The sequence below is a fragment of the Lynx rufus genome, unplaced genomic scaffold, assembly GCF_022079265.1.
Source record: "Lynx rufus isolate CCGP_SWC_20201006 ecotype Redwood Valley unplaced genomic scaffold, mLynRuf1.p SCAF_6, whole genome shotgun sequence".
Lineage (NCBI taxonomy): Eukaryota > Metazoa > Chordata > Mammalia > Carnivora > Felidae > Lynx > Lynx rufus.
The window spans coordinates 68,050,248-68,070,932 of record NW_025814878.1 but is presented as its reverse complement, the minus strand read 5'-3'; the positions used below and the strand labels follow the sequence as shown (position 1 = coordinate 68,070,932).

General features: G+C 37.7%; 1 protein-coding gene across 1 annotated transcript; it reads right to left on the bottom strand.

Annotated features, from left to right (window-relative positions):
* Positions 1-1,884: 1,884 nt before the first annotated feature.
* CGA (glycoprotein hormones, alpha polypeptide) lies at positions 1,885-18,779 on the bottom strand. Its single transcript, XM_047102843.1, has 4 exons — positions 18,688-18,779; positions 3,710-3,816; positions 2,362-2,546; positions 1,885-1,962 (listed from the first exon to the last, which is right to left on the bottom strand). Exons 2-4 carry the CDS (start codon positions 3,807-3,809, stop codon positions 1,885-1,887), a joined length of 363 nt encoding a protein of 120 aa, XP_046958799.1. The 5' UTR covers positions 3,810-3,816; positions 18,688-18,779.
* Between the last annotated feature and the right edge of the window lie 1,906 nt (positions 18,780-20,685).

Here is a 20,685-nt window from a genome sequence, read left to right as displayed (position 1 = left end):
TATCTTTCAAAGAATCCTGTTATCTCTGAATCCCCATGATGTAGCAATGTGCCAGCACTTACTAGACACTAAAAAAAAAAAAGTGTAACAAATGAATGAAAAAATGAAGTAATGTCTTCATCTGTTTTTCTTTAAAAGTATATGCACTCATTCTCGTTTTTCATCCTGACACCTGGTGCATTTACCAACCTGTTAGGAACTAGCTTTTCACTTAGAAATGGAATCCTGACAAATTGGTGATAACTGAAAAGTTTTTTGAAAACCTTATCTGTGACCAGTGTGATTTTTTTTTAAAATTTCAGCCTCCTTTAGAAGTAGATTTTTTTTGAGTGGCTTTGATCTCTTCCATAGCTAACATAATTTAATGTATAAAACTATAATCCTCAGAGTAAGGAGTATCTGTTTTTAAAATATAAATTCTCAATAAATGTGGCACTGCTCTTATGCATTTGGATAGAACTACACAAAATTCTACTAAAGTAAAAAGCTTGGCACCCCACCTGGCCCGCAGTGAGTGTTCAGTGAGTATTTCGCTCATCATATATTCATTCCCACCTAGGCTTGAATGTGGAGTATAAGAGCCAATGCCTCTGCAATATCAGAGCAACGCCCAATTTTAGTTGCGAACAACAATGCCCTTTCCTTAGCCACTATTTGATTATAACCTAGTTGCCAGAGACTAATAAAATGTGCTTCTATTTGGCTAGATATAAGTCAAGTGGATAGAAATTTCAGGGTGGGAAGGATTTTTTTTGTCTTGCTCAAAACTTAGAGCAGTGTTCTCTAATTTTTTTTTTTGCACACTTCTACCAGTAAAAAGTACCTGACCACATATCCTCAATATATGCATAATTATTTATTTATAAATTTTATACGTTTATTGTCATACTCATGTATATGTACTTTTACAAAAACTCATCAGAGGGGAATATAATAACGAATAGCAGTAGAAGTTCTTGTTTTCTTTCCTCACTCAAACAAATTGCTTTATAACTAGACCACTGGCTAGGGTGCCGGGGTGGCTCATTAGGTTAAGCAAACTGCCTCCTGATCTAGACTCAGGTCATGGTCTCACAGTTCATGGATTCAACCCCTCTTGGGATTCTCTCTCTCCCTCTCTCTCAAAATAAATAAACTTCAGAAAAAATAATAACCAGACCACTGGCTGAAGGATATACAGCTTGTTCTAGAAGCCTTGGTAGGGGCAAGGTCTTCCAGGGTAAGTTCACTGAGTGCATGGGACCCCCACTCACCCATTGACCCACTCCCTTCAATTAGTCCTATCAGAAGTAACTGACTTTAAACTCTTAAGGGATGCCTGGGTGACTCAGTCAGTTAAGTGTCAGACTTTAGCTCAGGTCATGATCTCATGGTTCATGAGTTCAAGTCCCGCATTAGGCTCTATGCTGACAACTCAGAGCCTGGAGCCTGCTGCTTTATGAGTTTGAGTCCCACATTGGGCTCTGTGCTGACAGCTCAGAGCCTGGAACCTGCTTTGGATTCTGTTTCTCTCTTCTGTCTCTGCTCCTCCTTCGCTCTCTCTCTCTCTTTCTCTGCCTCTCTCTCTCTCTCTTAAAAATAAACTCTTGAGAAAAAAATTAGAATCCAGACATAGAATGATGATTTGAAAGGCTTTATTTCCAGAGGAACCAGCTTTTTATGGTCACTCTAAATGCTGTATTACACTCCAAATGAAAGGAACTAGACTTCTGATTATACTGTAGGATAAAGAGACAAGCAACAAAGCCGCAACGCATCCTTGAAGCATGCCAAAGTCATTTAGTGAGGAAAAGAGGGCTTTATCTCACAAGGCCATAAACGCTGAAAAAATTAATTTTTCATTCCAGGAAATCAGCCGTCATCAACACGCACTTTGCAAAATATTTAAGATTTGTGATAATAACAAGTACTGCAGTGGCACTCTGTGTGATTCTCCACTTTGGCATTTCCCATTACCGTGGCCTAAAGAGAAAGGGGGGAAAAAGTGGATGGATGGATGGACAAAATTGAAAAATGCTAAATACAATTGTCTGTAGTCATCTGTACTAAATAGATGCTTGCTACATTTGTACATTCTCCATTTCAGCTAATATTTCACTCTAAAACATTGGGTTTGCACTATGTATGCTATACTCTCTTCCAGCCTACCCATTATCACCTCCACAGCTATTCCTTTCATTCTGAATAAATCCAGCCTGTCCCCACAAGGTTATTCTTTTGATTAAAGGGGAGAAGTCTTTGTACAAATGCCCAGCAAAGATGGGTCATTAGACACCTCTGACATTAAACTCCATGGGTGTGTTCTGAGGACATTTCTCTGGCTGGACTGTTAGAAAGCTGCTGGGGCCCTTTAATTCTCACCTTGGTAAAGGCTTTGGCCACACAGCATGTGGCTTCTGAGGTGATGTTCTTTGGGACCAACATTGTCTTCTTGGACCTTGCTGGAGTGGGGTATGCTCTGGAGAAGCAGCAGCCCATGCATTGATAAATTGGGGCACCCAACTTGGAGAAGTATTTGTTTTCCTTTAGCTTGCATTCTGGGCACCCTATCACCAAAAAAAGGCAAAGAGTAGAATAATCCAAGGATGATTCAAAAAGAAACTGAGGAACGCCTGGCTGCATGTGACTCTTGATCTCGGGATCATAAGTCCAAGCTCCACACTGGACATAGAGTTTACTTAAAAAAAATTTTTTAATAAAATTTAAAAAAATAAACTGAATTTTTCCTTATTATGAGACAGTAAATATTCTTTTTCTATTGTAAATAAAAGGAAAATAATAAACACTGTTAATCTTCATGCATATAATCTATTTGTATTGATTATAGTTATTTTCATGGGAAACAATTTTTGCAGATATGTGTAGGAGATCTCAAGAGTAGTAGTTTCTCATATAAATATTTAAAAAAGAGCAGTGGTTCCTCTTTCTTCAACCATAGATTCTCTATCCCAATGCTAATGGCATGCCTATAGGGAGCACAAAATATGACAGATGAAAACACCATGTTCATCTGAAAGGAGAGTTTTGCCCAGAGGCGAAATATTTTCCCCTTTAGAATCTGCTATTGTTTTTCCTCATGGAAACTCCAAATATTGACAGAGAAAAACATGTCAGAATTAAGAAAGCTTGTTGAGTGTAGAGAGCTGATATTGGATGGAGTACCCGCACTTGAGAACTGAGATTAAAATATTACCACTTGTCTAAGAAAAACTATAACCAAGAGTAGGTCACAGTTTCTTAGCAGATGGACTTATATCAGCTTCTATATGAGATTTTTCAAACAATACAGCAAAATAAATGTACTGCACAAAATGGTTTTGTTTTTCTCACTTGTTAACTGATGTGAAAATTCATCAACAAAAGTAATGTTGAAATCTTCTCAAATCTGAGAGAACTGTAAAAAAAAACTGAGCTAACTGAATAAGGAGCATTTTCTGCTTGTAAAACTCAGATAAAAAATAATATGGAATCTGTTTCAGATGACAATGTATATGCTGCTATTTAAATGGACATGTTAGATAAACTTCACTATAGATTTTCTGAAACTAATTTAACTTCATGTTTACAATCTAAAAGTGCCTAGGTATGTATCCAGCAGCAAGGATTTATCACATTTAAAAAGGAAGTAGAAATGTAATTAATGGAGTTATTGACATATATCTAGAAATGTGTGTTTTCCCTATTGCTGAAAATCTGTTTGGTCACATACCCTGCATTGTAAACCCTCCATCAGGAAAAGAATGGAGAATATGCAGAAACACAGAGAGTATGGCCAGAATGACAGCTGCATATTTTCTGTAGTAATCCATGGCTCTCCTGCAAAACAGAAGAGGAAGAAAAAAGTTACTCTAAAATTGGCTTACCAGTCATTACAACAACTAGTAGTTTCAGCATTACTACTAATAATAGTCATCGGTGTCTTGACCCCTCTTCTTACAGCTCCCAATACACTCTGGAGCCAGGTAAAGAAGAAAAAAAATTTCCTAAGGAAGAAACTAAGGCATCTAATATTTCCATTTCTCATATAAACAAATAGAATTGGACTTGATGCTAATAAAAAAAATTCTCTTTTTAAATATATCATTCTGTCAAGCCTCAGTGTCCTTATTTGTAAGACATGAAACTTAAACTAGATAATATCTAAGAATACAGAGAAATAATAGATGATAGATAGATAAGCTCATATAAAATAAATAAGCTTATATACAATGTATATAAATTTTTTTTTTCAACGTTTATTTATTTTTGGGACAGAGAGATACAGAGCATGAACGGGGGAGGGGCAGAGAGAGAGGGAGACACAGCATCGGAAACAGGCTCCAGGCTCTGAGCCATCAGCCCAGAGCCCGACGCGGGGCTCGAACTCACGGACCGTGAGATCGTGACCTGGCTGAAGTCGGACGCTTAACCGACTGCGCCACCCAGGCACCCCTTATATACAATGTATAAATTGTACAAGCAGATGAGTTCATCCTTCCCATTCCTATATTGTCAGGTGGAAGAATAGAAGGAAAGGACAATGTCTGCCCTTCTTTTTATTCACTGGTGGTAAATGAGCTCTAAGTTTCATTATCAGTGTGCAACAGAAAATGCTAGCCTAGCAATGTGGCAAGAGTAGACAGCAGAGAATATTTATCAAAGTTTTCCTAACTGCACTTCTTGACTTATTTATACCTGTAGATACAGCTTTACCTGAGCATTTTTAGTGCTTAAGATCAGGCTAGCCAAAGTCATCTGAGTGACTGACCATATCCAGCATTGACAGCACTGCACCTGAGAATGGGAAGACAAGGAATTGGACTGTGTCCCCACATGTCTTAGAAAATTTTCATGTAAGATAAAATGGGCAAGTTTTTATTCCTATTTTTTAAGTGAGAGTGTTATGGATTGCCTATGTTCAAACCATGAGAGATAAGATGAACAGAGCATCAATTACCAATAAAAAGACAATTCAGAATATTTAAAGGAGAATTAAAACCAACTTTACACAATCTATTTTAGAAAATAGAGGAGGAAGGAATAGTTCCAACTCATTTTGTGAGACCAGGATTACCCTGACACAAAAATCAGACAAATTCAGAAAGAAAGAAAGAAAGAAAGAAAGAAAGAAAGAAAGAAAGAAAGACTAGTATACATCATGAAATTAGATGCCAAATCCTAAACAAAATAATAGCAAATTGAACCCAGCAATGTATAAAAAGATTTATACATGACCAACATGGAATAATTCACATATGCAAGGCCGGTTCAGTATTTGAAAATCATTTAGTATAATCTACCATATCAACGGGATAAAGAAGAAAAAAGTCATATGATTTATCAGTTGACGCAGAAAAGCATTTGACAGTATCCAATACGCTTTCATAATAAAAAGTATCAGCAAACAAATGTTTTTCTCAACTTGATAAAGAGCATTTATAAAAAACCTGGAGGTAATATCATACTTAATGGTGAAAACTGAATGTTTCCCCCCCAAGATCAGCAATGTGGCAAGGATGTCCACTTTCACCTCTGTTATGCAATACAGTACTGAAAGTTCTAGCCAGTGCAATATGGCAAGAAAAAGAAATTAAAGGCACACAAATTGAAAGGGAAGAAATACATCCTTATATGTAGATGACATGATCATCTATGTTTAAAAAAAAAAAGGAACTTACAGAAAAGTTCCTGGAACTAAGCAATGAGTTCAACAAGATTGCATGACATAAGATCAATACACAATATGAATTGCATTTCTTCATACTAAAAACAATAATGTAGAAACAAATTTAAAACACAATACCATTTGCAATTGCTCCAAAGAAAAGAAAATTACCTAACTATAAATCTACAAAAATATATACAGGACTTGTATGCTGAAAGTTACAAAATACTGATGAAAGAAATCAAAGACCTAAATAAATGGAGAGACATATCATGTTAATGAATTGGAAGACTCAACATGATAAAGATGTCAATTATTTCCAAACTGATCTTTTTGTTAAATGAAATGTCTATCAAAATCCCAGTACAGCTTTCATAGACATAGACAAGATTATTATTATTGAAAGGCAAAAGATCTACAATAGCTAAAACGATTTTAGAAAGCAAGTGGGAGGAATCACTGTTCCCAATGTTAAGACTTAGTATATAGCTAATCAAAACTGTGTGATATTGGCAGAAAGATAGATACATAGACCAATAGAACAAAATAGAGAACCCAGAAATAGACCTACACAGATATGGCCAGCTGCCTTTTGACAAAGATGCCAAAGCAATTTAACAAAGAAATTCAACCTTTTCAACAATGGCTGCCTGTACAATTGGACATCCATAGACAAAAAAAAAAAAAAAAAAAAAAAGAGAAAAGAATAATGTAAACTTCATACCCTGTATTAAAACTACTGAAAATGAGTCAAAGACAAATGTAAAATGTGAAACTATAAGCATTTTTTGGAAAAAAAATAGAAAAAAAAATTGGGGGGACCAAGGACTAGGTTAAGAGTTTTAAGAGTTAACAATGAAAACATGACCCATAAAAGCAAAATTGATAAATTGGACCTCATCCAAATTATAGATTAATCCTTTGTTAAGAAGATAAAAATACAGGGGCACCTGAGTGGCTCAGTCAGTTATGCATCATTATGCACTCTTGATTTCAGCTCAGGTCATGATCTCATGGTTCTTGGGACTGAGCCCCACATTAGGCAGTGAGGAGCCTTCTTGGGATTCTCTCTCTCTCTCTCTCTCTCTCTCTCTCTGCCCCTATCCCCCTTGCTCATTCTCTCCCTCTCTCAAAATAAATAAATAAATAAACGTAAAAAAAAAGAAGATAGAAACACAAGATACAGGCTTGAAAAAAATATTCACAAGCCACATATCAACAAAGGGCTAGTATCTAGAATATATAACAAACTCTGAAAAGTCAACAGAAAAAAATCCAATTAGAAAATGGGTGTTGCAGCAGAAAGGATATATGGATGGCAAATAAGGACATGGAAAGTATTCAACATCATCAGCCATCAGTAACAAGCAAATTACAGTGAAATATTAAACTACAGTGAGAAATAAAACTACAGTGAAATATTATATACCTACCAAAATAGCTAAAATAAAAGACAACGATAATACCAAATGCTGGCATGGATGCAGAGACACAGGATAATTCAAACATTACTCATGGGAATACAAAATGGAAAATCATTTATAAATTTCTTATAAAACTTACCATATAATCCAGTATTTGTACTTAGACATTTACCTCAAAGAAAGGAAAATTGTGTTCGTATAAAACCTGTATATGAAGGTTCAGAGCAGCTTTATTTATAATAGCCAAAAACTGGAAACAATCCAAATGCCTTCAACAGATAAATGGTGATACATCCACACCAAGAAAGGCTATGTAGCAACTAAAAAGGACACATTATTGATATAGATACACATGTAACGTGGATGGATCTCAGATATTGTGTTGAGTGAAGGTTGCATACTGCATGATTCTGTTTATGTAACACTCTTGAAATAGTAAAATTAGAGAAATGCAGAATAAATTAGCAGTTTTAAGGAGTTAGTATTGGGAAGGGAGTTGATGGAGGAGAAGTGTGGCTATAAAGAAGTAGCACGAGTGAGCTGTGTGGTGATGAAATAGTTCTGAAGCTTTACTGTGATAGTTGTCACACTAATATATAATGGGATTAAATTACATGGAACCACACACACACACACACACACACACACACACTACCAGTGAAATCTAAATAAGCTCTGTGGGTTGCACCAACATCTATTTCCTGGTTTGCACATTGTACTAGAGTTAGGCACAGTATTATCTTTGGGAGAAACTGGCTAAAGTATACCCAGGACTTCTCTGTACATATTTTTACAACTTCTTGTAAATCTATAATTCTTTTTTTTTTTTTTAATTTTTTTTTTTCAACGTGTATTTATTTTTGGGACAGAGAGAGACAGAGCATGAACGGGGGAGGGGCAGAGAGAGGGAGACACAGAATCAGAAACAGGCTCCAGGCTCTGAGCCATCAGCCCAGAGTCTGACGCGGGGCTCGAACTCACAGACCGCGAGATCGTGACCTGGCTGAAGTCAGACGCTTAACCGACTGCGCCACCCAGGCGCCCCATAAATCTATAATTCTTCAAAACAAAAAGTTTACTTTTAAAAAAAAAGGCATTCTAAAATAAAGTTTAAAATTGCATGAGTCAAAATTTGTGGTTATTTTTCATGTAGACTGACATAAGACCATATTTTTGCCGAAAGTTTATATCAACCTATACATCTTTTAAGAAAAATTGTCAGACAGCAGAACTAACAGTTTAAAATATAGAAAAACAAACTGCATAAATATAGGTAAGGCTAAAACAAAGGTATGCTATTATTTCTACCTGATGTATATACTTATATGTAAGTAATTATGGGTTTTATTTGTCTCCATACGTAATTAGAACTAACTAAATATTGTTCTAGATTGGTAGTTCTCAAAGTGTGATGTGGGGACTCTAAACACTTTTCAGTGGATTCGTGAGGTCAAAATGATTTTCATAGCAATACTGAGATGTTACTGAGTGTTTTCACTCTCAGCCTCCCAGGAGTGTTCAGAGATATTTTGTAGAAGCTACATGACATGTACATTGCAACAGATTGATTAAAGATATACATGAAAATCCAACTATTAGATCAGTCTTTTAAAAAATTATGAAAAAAAAATTTAAATGCCACTTTTCTCACTGATTTTTTTTGTTTTGAAAGTGATCATTTAAAAAAAATTAACGTTTATTCATTTTTGATAGACAGAGAAAGGCAGAGCATAAGCAGGGGTGGGGCAGAGAAAGAGACACAGAATCTGAAGCAGGCTCCAACCTCGGAGCTGTCAGCACAGACCCAACACAGGGCTCGAACCCATGAACTGTGAGATCAGAACCTGAGCTGAAGTTGAAGGCTTAACCAACTGAGCTACCCAGGTGCCCCCCGAAGTTGGCATTTTTTTTTTATAAATATACAGTTGTGTTAACATGTGATAGGTTAATTGTGGTTGTTTTAAAATGAGTAAATGAACACCTGGGTGACTCAGCTGGTTAAGCAACCAACTCTTGATTTGGGCTCAGGCCATGATATCACAGTTAGTGAATTTGAGGCCCAAGTCAGGCTCCATGCTGACAGTGTGAGGCCTGCTTGTGATCCTCTCTCTCCCTCTCTCTGCCCCTCCCCTGCTTCTGCATGCACACACTCTCTCTCTCACTCTCTCTCTCTCAAAATAAATAAATAAACGTTATTCTTTTTAAAATTTTTAATGCTTATTCATTTGTGTGAGAGAGAGAGAGAGGGAGAGACAGCAAGGGGGGAGGGGCAGAAAGAGAGGGAGACAGGATCTAAAGCAGGCTCTGTGCAGACAGCAGAGACACTGATGAAGGGCTCAAACTCACGAACAGTGACGTCATGATCCCAGCCGAAGTCAGGTGCCTAACTCACTGAGCCACCCAGGCACCCCTAAATAAATAAACTTTAAAATAAATTAAAAAAAATAAAACGAATAAATATGTTACAACTTTTTCTAACATAATTTCTAAATCAGTAAATATTGACAAATATAACTTCATAAAATAATTCTTTGAACTCTTCAACAATTTTTAAGAGCATAAACAGTTTTTTGAGACCCAAAAGTCTGAGAACCACTGCTTAAGTGATACACAAAGCCACAAGAAAATTTTCAGAATTGAAACTAGTTTCCTTTTTTAAACTAGTATCATTTTTGTGCTTTGATATTGCAGCTCATATATTATGAAAATTCAGCATTATGCAGTGAACAATTATATCAGAATTAATTCAGAGAGAAACATTTATAACAAGATTGCAGAATGTGAGAGCATGAAGTCAATGCACATTTTAGAATTTGCTTTATGATAAAGTGAAAAGAAGATTGAAAAGGCAGAACCAAAGTCACCATCAAAGTCCCCATTGCTGTAGCGTTCAGTAACAGAAGTGACTTTATTTTGAGAAGAAATGAGATTAATCAAGCAGAAAAGGATTAACCTCCAAATCTTGAAAACATTTTAATAAATGTTTTTATCATCCTAATCACCTTCAGATCTTTCTGTTTTGGAATTTGGAAGGAAAATATTAACAATCAAGACAGGGAAAATAATTACATTTGGCTGAGATTTATGCTATCTTGCAAGATGTGCTCAAGCGAAATCAGATTTACTACCCCAACCTCTTCTGGCATTCCAAGCGAGTACCTTGCAGACATCACAGACCGTGCACATCTGACCCCACAGTGCACCTGAAATGTCCACTCGACATGGTTTTACCTCCTGCCCCCTGACACATCAGAATGATGTCAGTCCAAGAGAATGTGTGTTTTCTCAACTTGGCCCAGTGCCTTTCTCCCCCTTCTCAGTCCATCCACCTCAGTGCTTTAAGGATCCGCCAAGCTGCCAGCTTCCCTGTGAAGGTTTTACCCAAGCCCAAAGCCAGAATACATAATTGTCTCCACTGCATCCACCTATCACTTTGCTCAGAATTCTTAGACGAAGTTCCACAATCTGCCCTGATCTCTAGCCCGTTATGTATATGTTTGTCTCTCCATTTCTGTGAAAAGCTCCTAAGGGTAGAAACTAGGCCCCTCTGACCTACCACCACCCCAGCATAGGTCCTTGTACAGACTAGATGTAAGTATGTTGCACTGGGAATTTAGAACAGTAATAATAATGTAACTCAACGTTGCTAATGTAGAGTTCTTGTTAAGGAACAAGATAACTCTTGAATGAGGACTTTGAGTACATGTTTAATAAAATAAAATAATTTCAAATAATAAATTCATTAGAGGCCTTATGTTCTCACTTGGTTCTACAATTTGTAGCTGGCTAACATGTGAACCTATAAGTGGTAAATATGCCACAGCTAGAAGCCATCTCTCTCTCTTTTTTAAGTTTATTTATTTTGAGAGAGAGCAAGCACAAAGGGGAGATGGGCAGAGATGAGGGAGAAAGAGAATCCCAAGCAGGATCCCCACTGTCAGCACAGAGCCTGATGCGGGGCTCAAACTCAGTAACCTCGAGATCATGCCCTGAGCCAAAATCAAGAGTCAGATGCTCAACCAACTGAGCCGCCTAGGTGCCCCCAAGCAGAAGCCATCTTATGCAAAGATATAAAAGTCGTAAAAATTCAAAAGAAAGCATTCATAAAAAGCATACATAAGAGCTTCAAGGTTTAAACTGGGCGTCTCTTAGTTTATATCAAACTATATGTGTGCACAAATTTGGATTCTTGATAAGACTGTGGGGAAAACATAGCATTCTTAAAAGTATAAAAGAATATTATTGCTATAATTTACTATTATTATTTAATGTTTTCATAATATTATTCATTGTGATTATATATAATATATTAAATGACTTATGAAACAGGTAAATGCTCTATCAGCATACCATACAAGCTAGTTAGATAGACCAAGTACCCTACACATACACACACACACACACACACAATTCACATACCACTTTTGGAGATGCAAAACAGACACACCTCTTTTTGATATGGAAATGGCACACGTACTCTCATACTGCAGAGCAAATTTAGTCTAAGAGATATTTTTGTGGCCTTCTTTGGAACTACAACCTGCTATCACATGAAAACTTAGGGGCAATGAATAACCAGGGGGCTTCTCTTTGCCTCCTCTCCTCTGTTTTCATTACAGAAAAAAAACCTTATAAAGTAAGATGCCTGTCTATCGATAATCCTGGCCTATCTATCCTATTATGGAAAGACTTCAAGGCAAATTGAATATCTTTTCACATACTTATCCATGGGTAGATGTGCACATCTATATGTGTGTACCTATCTGCTCACATATGTATACATACACATATGTATACACATATATGTAGATGTACACATATGTAAGAGATTGCGCCAGGAAGACTACAAGTGTCTGGTACAATGTGACATCCTGCCCTTCACTTGCAAAGATACTGCCGTTGCTCCCCCACTGCCAGAGTAAAATTTTCGGTTTTTCTAACGTTGGTGACGGCAGGGGTGACTCATCCATACTCTCCACATGGGGAAGCCCATCTGACTCATAGCACACTTTTGAGATGACTGGCTACGATTAGAAGCACAATTCTTTGTTAACAAAACAGTAGAAATCTAACTGACTTCTAGACGGTTAACCTAAGGCTTCTCCTCATTAGCCCCATCTAACCCAGCTACCTACCAAGGAGGGGACAAGTAGGCTGCCTTCAATGAACATAACTAATGAAGGGGAACCCTGAAAATAAAGCCTTTAATCCCTAGCACATTGCCTGGAATGAGGTGGGTATTCAATAATTGTTTATTAAACAGAGGATAGGCCTGTAAGTTTTAGCATCTTGCCTGGTGCCAAGGACATGGCCATAGTTCACCTTGATGAAAGATTTGAAGGAGAAAAGCCACAAGGGAAAGTAGAAGGTTTGGAATTCATCTTCCCACAACTTCCACCAAGCATCCACCTCCCGCTGAGTGACCGTCTCTGCCTCCGGGTGGATGAATTTAAAGAGCCTGCAGTCAGTAGTAGGGGATCTCAGCTTGGAGTGACCCTGGCAAGTATTTTTCTTTCCTCGTGTGCTCTACTTGCAGTAAGTGAGTTTCTACCTTGTTATGGTAGCATGTTCTGCACCGTGGGTCCAGCATGAGCGCCTTTCATGATCCGATGCTCCAGCCCCTAGTCTCAGTAAACCTCCAGCTTCCCATTTCTTCCACGTAGACATTCAAACACTGCTCCCAGGTACCACAGTGACCTTCAGACCCATTAACACCTTCACAGATAGTTTTTCCAAAGGTGGTGATGTGGATGGCTGAGCAATTGGGAGAACAAGAAGAGACTGCTCGATGCTCCCTCAATGTGTCCCCAGTCATCTCATCCACTCTTGGGTATAGGTAATTACTGTTTTCTCTATCTTATAAAAAGATGAGTTTGGGAAAAGTTGACGGGAGCTCGGTGTTATTAAGTGCAACGTTTAATGTCCAAATTGAACACGTGAAAGATTTAAAGACTTTGAATAAGCCCCTGCTACCTGCCAGCACTATGCCAAGTATGGATGACACAAACAGGAAGAAGTCTCCCGCTCTCTGACCCAGATACAAAGGCAAGTCACCATGAGAGAGACTAAAGCTGGAATGAGAGCATCTGTGGACATGGAGGCATTTGCTGGGCTGAGGACATGAAAAGGGAGAGATGACAAGCAAATGACAATAAAGAGCATCCACTTGATGGAAAAAGAATCACTACAGCAGCAAATATATACATTAGTATCTTGACATTTGTCCAGGAACTTCATGGATTCGGTGGTCCTCAAAATTCACACAGCAGGTAGAGGTCCCTGTTCCTCAAAGTGCCCCAGGATCCAGAGGAAAATAAGGCTTAGTGAAGCCACACAGCTTGCTGGCAATATTTGGGATGGATTTCTGTCTCTCAGTCACTTAACAGTGCTTTGTGCCTCTTTTGTCTGGGCTGCTGACACGCCATCCTGACTGAGGAAGACCCAGAAACTTCAGGACCATGTCAGGCACGGCCAGGGCCACATGGGCAAGCACCAAAAGCACCCAGGAAGCCAGGATAATGCTGGTGGCACCACCACAAGATCAACTTCCACAAATATCACCCAAGTGACTTTGGAAAAGCTGCTATGAGGCATTACCACTTAAGGAGGAATCAGAGCCTCAGCCCAACTTTCAACCTTGATGAACTTCGGACCTTGATCAGTGAGGGGACACGGGTAAATGCCGCCAAAAACAAGACTAGAGCCGTTCCTGTCATTGATGTGATGAGGTTGGGCTACTACAACGTTTTGGGAAAGGGAAAGTTCCCAGAACAGCCTGTCATTATGAAGAAGATTCAGGGCCAGGCCGGTGGGAGTTGGGGGGGTGGGGGGGGGGACTGGGAAGAAAAGCCTGCGTCCTGGTAGCTTGAAGCCATGTGAAGGAGGGTTCATTAAATGCTAACAAGTGCTTTTCAAAAAAAAAACCAAAAAGTGTTTTGTTCCTTCACTAAAGTTTTAAAGGGAGCCAGCTTGTTTTCCAAATGAAATGGAGAGAAAAGGAATGGGAAACAAGGATCTCATGGACAGAAGAAATATACAGCACAACTTATACAACTATGCTTTACCAAACACAGGTGTTTCCATAAAGAAACACTGAACAAAAGATGACCTTAAAACTCATTTTAAAAATAAAGGGAAAAATGTAAGCAGGAATTAGAAGAAAACTGAAAGGTTCATGGATTTATAAAAATGATTTCAATCCCTTTATGACCATTCTTGTAACAATCATATCTTGAGAAGTTTCTTTTCTTTTTTTCTTTTTGAGAGAGAGAGAGCACACAAGCGTGAGCATGGGAGAGGAGCATGGTGGGGGCACGGTGGGGTGGGGACAGAGAGAGAAAGAGAGAGAGGGAGCTCATGGGGTCATGACCTGAGCTGAAATCAAGAGCTGGACACTCAACCAACTGAGCCATCCAGGCAGTTTCTTCTCATCCTGAAAGGTTTCTTTTTTTAATTAAATAAATTTAAGAGTCATATAGTAAAATGTGTACTTTCTACTTCGTTATTTAAAGGCACTTTACAATGTTAACTTAATTATGTAATTAAAATCTTGGTTTTTCCATTACCCTCTGGTTTTCCTAGCACATCAGTCTGTTTTTAAATTGTCTGCATACTAAATCATTGAAATAAGAAATTTTGATAGGACAAACTCTATGCACCATAAAATATTGTTTTAAATGAGAATTTCAAATGTTTGTTGTTTAAAAATACCCAATTTTTAAGATTAAGATTATCGTAGTAATAAATGCTGTCAAGGATCAAATACTGGATAGTATCAATTTATCACTCAGAAAAGTAAAATAGCCAAAGGCTAGAAAAGTTTTATACGGAGCATGATTACAGTCATAGAAGAATGTTTCTTATAACTTTTAAAATTCACGCATTGTATTTTGTCATGTTTATCTGAGCTATTTTTATGCAGTCTTTTGACACACAAACTTTAATTCCCATTTAAAGGCATTAAAGCATTAAAACATATTTCATTTGCCTTGAAGTTTTTCAATAATGGAATAGACAGACCAGGATTATTGATTTCTCCTCCCTCGCACCTGACTTTATAAGGATTTTTTTTCTGTGATAAAAACAGCAGAAGAACTTCAAAGAGAAACTCCTTTGTTGTTCCCGGCCCCTAAGTTTCCATTGCTATGGCAGGTTGTGCTTCCCAAACATGGCAACAAACATCTCTCTCAACCTACGTTCCTGCTGCAGTATGACCTTGCCACTTCCACATCAAAACATGGTGTGTCTATTTTTGTGCCCCATTTGATGTTGGTGGATCCTCTGACTACTTAACCAATAGAATATGGCAGGAGCAACATTGTGCCAGTTGTGGTGTATCCCTGCAGTTCCTGCTTCCGGTCTCTTAGAAGACACTTGTTGCTACTCTGAGCCCACCATCGGTAAGAAGCCAAGCCACATGGAGAGAGAAAAGAAGGCCAAGAAGTAAGAAATGAAGAAGCCATCCTGGATGACCAGTCCAGTGGGGCCTCCAGATGACTCCAGGCCCAGGCACTGTCTGATAGCAAATACACGAGAAACCCGTTTCTCACCCTCCCAGGTGAGCCCAGGCCACCTACAGAACCATGACAGAATAATAACTTGTTGTTTTACCCAGTAAGTTTTTGGGTAGTTTGATGCACAGCGATAGATAACTGGAACAATTATCTATCGCTGTCTCTTACAACAAAAATTTTTCCTCCAGGGTCTGAAATATAGGACTCCAATCTTGCTTTTCTGCTTTCTCCTCTTTCTACTTTCTCCTTACTTTTCCTCTGTGGATGGTTATTTATATAACACATATCCAGTTACTCTATTTGGGAAATGTAGCAATGTGTGAAAAAATGTTGGAGTTAGCATTCTACACAGTATCTGCAATACTGGCTTTGGTAATAATAATAACTATACTTTAAAAATAATGCCTACAGTTAATGGAGCACTTGTGTGTGATAAATGTTCCTTTGGGCACTTTGAACACACAAACATATTCAACACTCATGACAATCCTGTGAAGTGTTATTCTCATTTTGGCAGATAATGAAATTCTTGAGGCAAAGTAACCCATACAAAGTCACAAAATGTTTTGCTGGTGGAGCCAAGATTTTAGAACATCTCTTTATAACTCTAAACTCGAAGCTCTGAACCACACTTCACTATACTGCCTGCAAATCTTTATATTTTACAATGAAGTTCTTAAATGATTTTTTCAGATGGTATATCCCTAAATAAGATGCTGACATTTTTTGTTTAGAGCAACATTATATTGTGCCAGCTTAAATATAACTTGCCAATGCAATTTTTTATTTTACATATTTGTCTGACTTCACCTTCTTCAGAACAGCCTTAAGAAAGCCATTTCATTTAGATCGAGAGGCATTTTATACTTGATCAATTATGAGGACTAGTGTCTGATTGTGGGAGAAAGGTAGAAACATTGGCTTTCGCATGCATTCCCTTGTTTGATTCTTTTTACACCTCTGGGAGGAAAGCATCCTTATGGCACCTATTTTATAGACCAGAAAACTACACTTCAGAAAATTAAAAAGATCTGCCAAAGTCACTTGGAAAGTGATCTGATCCTAAGATCGTGCTTTTCCACTTGTACTACCCCTACAGCCCAGAGGTATATAGTTAATCCATTACCTCCTTTAGGACATTGATTTACACATAGATCATGCTGTTACAAATGTCTTTTCCATTTTTTTCCAAAGTTTATTTATTTTTGAAAGAGAGAGCACAAGCAGGGAAGGAGCAGAGAGAGGAGGAGAGAAAGAATCCCAAGCAGGCTCCATGCTGTCAGCCCAAAGCCCGATGCAGGGCTCAAACCCACCAACGGTGGGATCATGACCTGAGCCCAAATCAAGAGTCAGACGCTTAACCGACTGAGCCACCCAGGTGCCTTGTCTTTTCTATTTTGACTCCCAACACTGCCCTTGGTTCCACTCTCAGTTCAGCCTAAGCCCCATCTAAACCCTCACTTTCTTAGACCCCAGCGTATTAAGGAAGGTAGAGCATTTTTATAATGCTATCTCTGAGTCTGATGAACCGAGGAATGACCAGATTACTTTGTGCAACATTACAATAGGTAATGCTGAAACGTTATACACCAAACCCAGAATTTGCAAGGGTCACAAATTGATAGCAAACTACCCTAGGATTCACAGTCTGTAAAAACAGAAGTTTGGTGCTATGGGTCATACTGTTCTCAATGGAAATCTTGATTGCTCTACATTTTCTCTCTGTGAAAGTCAGATTTATCTTGATCTGTTTTTGAACAAGATGCACATTAACCTTCTAATTTTGCTATTTCTATTTCCCAGCTCTTACTTTGAGTTTTCACGTAAATTTGAGTCCCACATTTATAAGAAATGTACAATGAAACCAAGAATCTGTTCTGGAACATAATCAATTGCTTTTCTAACATTGTTCACATGCTACCTTTTTCAGCAGGAAATGGTAAGAAATATGACTCAAAATTTCAAAAACTCTGTTACCGAAAAAAAAAAAAGAAAAGAAACTTAAACCAAAACCAAAGTTAAAATTGAAATGAAAGCACATGAACTTTTCATAAATGGTAACTGTTCTTATCTCTTTAAAATAATTCAAGACTATATAGCAACATATTACAATGCAATTTGGGTGACCAATAGTTTGAATAATTGATTTGGTATTAGGTCAAGTAATTATTTAAAAGACATCTTCAGAAAATTAAAAAGATTCCTTTGTTCTAATATAAAATATTTTATTTTTGAGTGAGGAAAGGATTGGAAGTTCTTAGGGAATGAAAGTTCCTATGCAGATTAAATGGAGCTTCCACATTCCCAAAGGACCCATACTTCTTCCATGCGCCCAAATCCTATTCCTCAACACAAACAAGAGAGCACTTTTATTTTCTAGTCTCAATTTCTCAGTAAGCTGCCATTTCAACTAGTGCTCATGTAAATATAACTAAGGTTAGCAAAAGTGTCCAGAAACTCTCACTGGAACAAACCAACTGGATTTGGTCAAGAGATTCAGAATTACAAGCTCATCAGTAATAGTTGGAGAAATAGCACTGACTCTTATTTTTGTAGCATTTTATGAAAAAAGAAAATGGAAACAATGTTGTCCAAAAATTGTTAGTGTTGCTATATTCAAGTCTACAGGAGAACATGTACTCAAAAGATGTCAGAAGCTATGGTCCTTCAGCTGAAGAGGTGAGCTGCTTTATCACTGGTCAGCTTGAAGATATAGTTAATGCATCATTTAAAAACTTATGGTAAAACAATATCAGCAACTTACATAATGTCTACTCTCCTTCTACCTGACCCCTGTAAGCCACTCAAACAAATGTCTTTCAAATGACATCCAGTATTTCTTAAGGAAATTTTTTAGATACTGACAGGCACTTGCACATCTCAGCAGGAGACATTTGGTTTCTGGTTTCTGTTAGATAACATCTTAGCCTGTGATCACAGACCACAGTTTTGCAGACTTCCTCCCAATTCAATCATGAGTGTTGAAAAGAGAATGTGTAAATGTCTGTCTCTCTCCTCACTAAGGCTTATGCATAGTTGCCCTATATTATTGAATATTTTACTCTGCACTCAATTAAAATCTCAAAAATTGTTTCATTCATATTACCTTCCTCCGGACTTTTTGCAGGATGTGTTCAGGGCAGTTGACCGTGGATCTGAAGAGGGATTTTGGCTTTGCCTTGTGATTTCTCAGTAACTACAGTTAATAAAGTCCTCACTTGTCTTTTATACCAGCAGAGTAATAAAAACTGCATGTTCCCACCTGCATCTAAGCCCAGGGATCAACAGTAAATTCCACCCAATGATTGAATGGTCCTTCATGTAATTACCATGACATCAATTTGATCTTATCTTGTTTCAACCCTCAGATCATTTTTTGTTTTGAGCCATTTTCAGGCGGTGGTGACTGCAAGGTCAGCCTATGAAAAGAGGGTACACTGTCATTTTCTACGTAATTTTATCAAGACTTGCACACAACATCCTGAAAGCTGACACTTTCCTATAAACAAGATCCTATGAGTATTGCATTTAATTAGCTAAGTACCTGATGTTTACTTAAAATAGGAGATGAGCTGTAAATTTCAGATAAAGATACAGAACATTTCCAGGCTTACGTTATTCTAGGAGGAAACAGAAAAATAAAACCCATACCTATTTAGACTTTTCTAACATTAAATATGTATTTGGATTTGATAAGGATGCATCGAGAAAGAATGAGATGCTTCTGAGAAGGACTGATTGGTTCTTAATATTGTGCCCTTTTTTTTTTTCACTTTGATAAAGCTGTATTTCTTCTTAAACAAAAAAATACATGTTACGGCTTGCCAGCTATGGGACATGTAACTCCAAGATTCCCAATCCATGACTCTCTAAAACTACCATGCTCCTCAGGACTCAGCTATGGCTTTGACCCAGAGATTATATAATCCCTCAAAGGTCCCTCTTTCCATTTCTGTAGGAATTGGCATTAGATATAAACCACCAAGGACCTCCCCAGGGGAGGGTTTAGAAGATTCTTGTGATACAAAAAGCAACTCTTGTTTAACAAAAAGACACAGATCAAAGAAAGCAATATTGTTCTGTGATTTATTATCTGTGATAAGTTGATTGTTTCAGTTCTTACACCTTTTCAGATTTCCATTATCTCCTTCCAATGGTTTCTCCTAGTATCCACTCTATCCATTTACCTTTGCCTGGTGACAGTTGCTGTCACCATTATTCATGAATTTCTATCATTTACATCTTGAAGGATTAGAAGTACATTCTCAAAGTCGCACACTTATTGTGGAAATCTTGAGTCTTTATAGCTCCAGGGGAAGGAAATCTCTCTAGTCTTAGGGATAGCCTCCTTTTCCCTCCATTCAGACATTTTGTTCTATTCTTTCTCCTCCATTTGTGCCTTCTTTTGATCATTCTTTGTTTTTTATCTGCATGATTAAGTAAATAAGATGTTTCTTGTGTGCTGTTATGAAATTATTTTCATTTGGTTTATGATTTAGTAATGGGTTTCATTTTTATTTCATGTTTCTGCATAAGAATGAGGCATATTAGAGGATTCATATGAAAGTTTTCATAGTGTTTTTAAAGTTTACAGTGCTTTCATATTTAAAAAAAATGGTGTGGCAAATAATAAATTAGACAAAAAAAGTTATTGAAACAGTCCCTTCCATGTGTGACTTCTCCCCCTCCCCAGGCCCCAGTTTCCCTATTCAGGAGTCACATTTGATTCACTACATCCTAGACCTGAAACCAGTATTATCCTATATGTTATTAAACTAGAATTTAAATAAGAACATGAAGGGTGCCTGGGTGGCTTGGTCTGTTGAGCATCGACTTCGGCTCAGGTCATGATCTCATGGTTCATGAGTTCAAGCCCCGCGTCAGGCTCTGTGCTGTCAGCTCAGAGCCTGGAGTCTGCTTCAGATTCCATGTTCCCCCCGCCCCACTCTCTATCTGTCCCTCCTCAGCTCATGTTCTGCCTCTCTCTCTCTCTCTCTCAAAAATAAACATTAAAAAAAAAAAAACACCTGAGACAAAAATAAAAGGAATGATGTTTTCAGTTTTTATATATATTTCTGCTTTTATCCTATGTATGCATATATAA